Raw genomic sequence first — 6000 nt, forward strand, 5'->3', positions numbered from 1 at the left:
CTAGAGTTTGGGTTGTTCACCCTAGGTTTGTGTTAACGTGTCTGTTTCAAGTCACAAAAGCACGAGCCACATGTTGTTTGCTATTCATGCTGAGCCCCTCATGCAGAAACAATCAGGGCTTTTTTTAGATTCTGTGGCTCTGTGTGGGAGGCTATATAGGCAAGAGCACGATTGACTAAGCTGCTGATAGATGCAGAAAATGGCTGCCAGCTCAGCTCCCCAATGCCAGCACATCAGTAATGATGGAGAAACACCTTGTCCAGACGCCCCCCGTCCCCCCAGCCTACACCCTCTTTATCATCATCAACACCTCACTAACTGTTACAGAGGATGTAGCAGTGTTAGAAAGAGAGCCCTGTTTTACCTCAGAATTACCCTATTAACAGCTGCACTTTTTGAAGTCAAAATAAGATCAAGGGATGGTGTCGCTGCCAAGTCGATTAAAATGTGTTTTTGTTCAGACTTCTGGTGCAAATATTATTAAATATGTCACCCTTATAAAGGTTACAAAGGAAAAAAAAGTGTTTTATTTCAGATTTTTGTGTGTTATTGAAACCACTGAGCTTTGTTTGTGCTCACAGATTTGCCACCTGGATATACCTATCCAGATATCAACATGGGATATAGGAATGGCCCCACGACTCAAGACGTACAGCTGGCTGAGCCTGCTGATCTGGAGCCTGTTCGGTCTGAAGCTGTTGAACACAGTTCTCCAACTCTTTCCAGTTTGGGAGAGGGCCTAGAATGTCATGCAATGGTGAGGCCACTCCAAGAGCCACAAGCGCCAACAATGGAAGTTGATGCCACTAGCCTGGTAGAGGAACAACAAGAGGGTGTGTTTGTGCAAGGGGAAGATGTGGAGACAGTCATAGCCTTGGGATGCTGTGAGCCTGTAGAGGCTAATCAGGAAAAGGATCATGCAGAGATCATTTGTGTGCCTGATGAAGTTCCAGGTTGTGAAGTAGGACAGTTACCTACTCTGTCGTCTGAGGAAGTCATCCATGAAGAAGAACCAATTGTTAGCTTTGAAGAAAAAGGGGGCAAAGATATACCTCCTCAAGAGACTGAAGGCATTGAAACGTTAAATGATCTGGTACCTCCATTAACACAAAAACCATGTGCCTCTGATTGTTCACCCACAACCCAAGAAGAGGATGCAGTGATTGGTGAGGAAGATCAAGAGTCAAACTGTAAAATGGTTACACCATCAACATCGAATACCTGTTCCCAGAGTCTCACATCAAGCTACTGGAGTTTGGAGCTTCTGATTGCTGCAGCCTTCTGTGGTGACTGTCCTCCTCCCTCTCCACCCTCCTCCTACCAATCTCAAAAGTCTTGTGGTCCACTGAACTCCACATATCACGGCATGGAGTTGCTGAGTGAACTAGCTGATCTGGAACTGCAACGGTACCACCAAAGTTGCAGTAAAACTCAAGGTACTCGTTTGCAATGAAATTTTCTTTACTCCTCCAAGTCACTGGTTTTGCTCCAGGTGCCAATTCCAGAACTGCACATCTAATCTACAACATTTCCTCACATTATAGTATTTATTCAAGACAATGTGTAGTGGTTGATTAATTCATTTAACTAAAAGACCTACTTCCTTGTCTTGAGCTATAAAGTGCTATCTGATTGAAAAAAAAAACCTTGATCCTGTGATATCCTGTAGAGCAGTGTTTCCCAACCCTGTTCCTGGAGGCACATCAACAGTACATATTTTGGATGTCTCCACTATCTGACCCATTCATTTCAGGTTTTGGAGTCTCTTCTGATGTTATGATAAGATGATTCAGGTGTGTTTGATTAGGGAGAGGTTAAAAATGTGGACTGTTGGTGTGCCATCAGGAACATGGTTGGGAAACACTGCTGTAGAGCAATATGCATCAGAAGAACAATCTGATATTTTAAAAAACAAGACAAATCAGCCCTTCAAATTGCTTCTCAATACAATATCTGTTTCCTGCTTTCAAGGCTATCAGTTAATTCATCAACATCCTGTTTCACATGGTAGATTACACAATATGAGAGATATACTATATTCTTGTTGCATTTTGTTCTTCTCATCAACAGAAGAAGATCAATGGATTTTTGACCTTCAGAGCCTTGCTACTTTGGCAGCAGCACGTGCCCTTGAATTGGGTTCACAGGAGAGCATCACCACAGATGAGAAGCAGTATCCTGCTCGAAGAACTCTCAACTTACGTCGAAAATGCAGTTGGACACCTCGCCATGAACCGGTAACAGCATTTTCTTCATGACGTTTACAATGTGTTATCAAATGTGCATCCAACTTGTATCGCATTTCTCTAGTCCTTGATGTGTCAAATTGATCTTGCACAAACAAAACTCTGGATAACCAAAACAGAAGGACTAGAACCAAAAGTATGCCCAGAACTCCTAAAACTGAAGCAACCAAAGGGCAACTTAAGAGAAGGTGTGTTTGATTTGGCTGCTGTAGGTATGTCCAGTGAAAGGTACCATGGACAGTATGGATGGACAGGAGTTGGAGATGCGTGTGAGGCTTGCAGAGCTGCAACAACGTTACAAAGAGAAGCAGAAAGAGCTCGCCAAACTTCAGAGGAAGCATGATCACCAGTAAGACCCTTAAAATCTATCCACCATCACATCCATATTAAAAAGTTTGACACTTTAAACGTAAGCTTAAGTAACATTCCATGTTATAAATACCTCTGAATAATGGTTTTTATTTTTGTAATTGCACTCAGTGGAGCTGAAATTAGTTTACATTAAATCATGTTCAGCAAAAGGTAACAATGTTTTCTTTAGGAAAGAGGAGACTCCTCGAAGTCCAGCGCGTCGAGGGCCTGGTAGGCCACGCAAACGAAAATCAGTGCCTGGTCTTAGCTCAGGAGCCCTTACTGAACCCCAGAAAAAAGTAAAGTGAGTAACTCCTGTTCCTCTGTCTTCAGATTCTCACACACACACCACAGATAAGCGTCCAATATCAGCAAAACCCGACTCAGACGACTCCTCAAACCATAAACAGGAAGCGGGAGAACTCATCTGACCTCAGTGAGGAAATCCAGTCATGCTTTATCTTCCCTAATCAGTACTGGGTCTGAATTGCATTACATGCATTTGGCAGAGCAGACTGCTTGGCTGTGTCTTCCTACTGTATCTCCTTGTAACTGAAAAAGAAATGTGCATGATTCAGGCTTATAGACAATATCTGAAATCTGTGTACATACATCAGTGTGTGTGTTCCTGTCGATAAACTCGTCCTGTGTTTGCCAATCGTTGATGTGAATGGCATGGTTTTCCTGCAGCAGCCGGGGGGATTCAACAGGCCGTGGATGTAATTATAGCGCTGCGAATTCTCCTCTAATCTATTTCATTGCCAGGAATGTGACAGATTCCTGTCGTTTAGCACTTGGGTCAGTGCAGGCCAGGAGATGAGGTCGTCACAATTACACTCATTCTTACAATTAAATCGTGCATGCATCTGGGTTTATGAATGAATATTGATGAATATTACATGGGAATTGCTTTCTGTTTGAAGCTTTTTCTTTTTATTTAGGTATAAAGATGTAAATACACACAGTTGAAGTAAATTTTTATTCCTTCTGTGAAATTGTAATTGTTTTAGTTCACAAGTGATTACATCATAATCACAGTACTTTTAATAACTCATTTCTATCAACTCATTTCTTTGGTCTTTGCCATGATACCAGTACTTAAAGCGAAATTAAAATAACGTTTTTTTATTTTTTTATTTTAGTATCAGTGTGTTAGTCTTGGCAAGCTAGTGTGGTAAAAAAACAATGATAAAATTAATGTTTAGAAGATATAAAACTGATATAAACATGTAAAGCTTGTAGTTTGTCACCTCCGCCTAAAGGGATCGTTTTTCTTCTCACATCACCTCATACTTCAGTTTCTCATCAAAAATTTGACCAATCAAATGCTCTCTAGAATCTGAGATGCCCTGCCCACTTTGATGCACTTGTGCTCAACGTCTCTCACTTTCAGAGCTGTTATGAAACAAAACACTATCCACTTAAGTGTGACGTCACGCAAAGGGGCTTCCAGGTCCAAGCGCTGTATACAACCCTATGGTGAGGCTCAACAAATAGTAATAATAAACATTTCAAAAATCATGATATCGCAATATATATCAATGCCTTTTATCAGATGGCCAGAAAGTGATTTCTTTTCTATAAATTTTTTAAATATGGGTGTCTGTGATGCAGCAAGTCGTGTACACCATGATTTTACTTAAAATTCACTTTAACTTGTTATATGACTAAAAAGTGGTCATAAATATTAATATTTTCTCAATATAAATGAGTAGCAGCTTGGACCCGGAAACAGTTCCATGTCATACATCACAACTTAAGCTGATTGGCTGCTTTTTAAGAGGGAGGAGCTACTCTATGACTCGCCCTCTCTTCATTTTTCTGTTGAAAGTACATAAAACATTGAACAAAAATGTACATTTCGAGGTTTTGGAGGAGCTCCTCAAACTACGTCTATTCCATACGGTGCTCTAGAGCGCCCCCCCAAAAAATGCACATTTCAAAGCACTTCACGGGACCCTAAAAAGTGCAATTTAAAGGCCTAACTTTGTTAAAAAAGGTTTACTAGGCAAGTCATTGAACAAAAGGGTTTTTTTCGATAGCCATAAAATAAACTCCTAAGGGGGCAAATAACATTGATCTTAAATATTATTTAAAAAAAGTTTTTCATTCCAGCCAAACTAAAAGAAATATGACTTGATCCAGAAGGATTAATAATAAGGAAAATAATTTAGACTTTATAATTTAACACAGTATTTATTCATAGTAGTATTATTTATAGTTTAATTTTTCTTGTTGTAGTTTTCTACTATGCAATAAAATGTATTAAGTAACATTTACAATGTTATACGCGGTGTACAAATGATTTGTTACAGTGCACGATTAATATTGATTAAAACAAGTAAATATACTTTTAGCTTAGAGTTATTGCATGTAAATAAACATAATTTACTGTTTAACTCTATGTACACATGTAATGTGAAACAAGGACACTGTAAAATCAAGCGTCACCAAAAATAATTTACGTAAAACCACAGTAATTTAAAGAGCCCCTATTATGGGTTATTTGAAAATGACCTTCCATGTAGTGTGTAACACAGCTCTAAGTGAAGTGAATTATCTAGCTAAGGCCTAAATCTGAAAGTGTGCAGTGTTTAAAATTATTGATTCACCTACAAAAGAGTCGACTCACAGTGCTTCAAATGAATCGTCTTGATAACGAGTCTTTAGCCATGCCGCCGTGATGTGGATACGGAACTTAAGCCCCGCCCATTTGTTGTGCATGCTAACCTGGGAAAATTGAAACCCCACGGCCCCACCCACAAACACAGCAGCAAAGAAAAAGAAGAACACTGTAGCAGACACCAGTTGAATCATGTCGCGATAACATTGTGCTCAGCTGGATATTATTGGAAGTGTGAGGGAAAATTAGTGTTATTTTTAAATATTAATACTGAATGTGTGTCACTGTTTTTACTTATGGTTAAGAATAGGGTAATATGCTGATGTTTAACTGCATTGCTTCAATGCACTCCTGCATTGGGCTCACACACATACCTGCCAACATTTGTCCCAGAAAATGGTTGAAATTACAGGGTTTTCCGGGAGAAATAACAAAATGGGAGGGTGGCGGGAGATGGGTCTGAAATACGGGAGACTCCCAGGAAAAACGCGCATACACTCTGTACTCTGACTACTTCAATATTGTTGATAAGCCTTGGTGGACATTTCTTTCCGTCTCGCGCTGAACGCAGTCGCCCAATCGCAACAGACTGTCATCAGTCTAATCATCGCAGATTAGCATCGCACTAATGAGGGGTTTGGGAACAAATGAATCGCTGAACGAATCATATGTGAGCCGCTGGGATAATTAGGTAAAAATAAATGCAAATTATAAGACAATGAATGTGTTTTTTGGCCTTGCATGCATATCAGCCTGTTGTTGGAGACCCTTAAAACCAAA

At 39.9% G+C, this 6000-nt stretch overlaps 1 protein-coding gene across 1 annotated transcript in view; it reads left to right on the forward strand.

Moving 5' to 3' along the window:
- Window positions 1-6000, forward strand: part of LOC130221704 (BAH and coiled-coil domain-containing protein 1) — a 134055-nt gene that overhangs the window by 87552 nt on the left and 40503 nt on the right. The window contains exons 11-14 of the mRNA XM_056454282.1: window positions 582-1436; window positions 2071-2237; window positions 2459-2595; window positions 2788-2901. Coding sequence (XP_056310257.1) covers window positions 582-1436; window positions 2071-2237; window positions 2459-2595; window positions 2788-2901 — 1273 coding nt within the window. The remainder of the gene's footprint in view (window positions 1-581; window positions 1437-2070; window positions 2238-2458; window positions 2596-2787; window positions 2902-6000) is intronic.

This window comes from Danio aesculapii, chromosome 3, assembly GCF_903798145.1.
Source record: "Danio aesculapii chromosome 3, fDanAes4.1, whole genome shotgun sequence".
Taxonomy (NCBI): domain Eukaryota; kingdom Metazoa; phylum Chordata; class Actinopteri; order Cypriniformes; family Danionidae; genus Danio; species Danio aesculapii.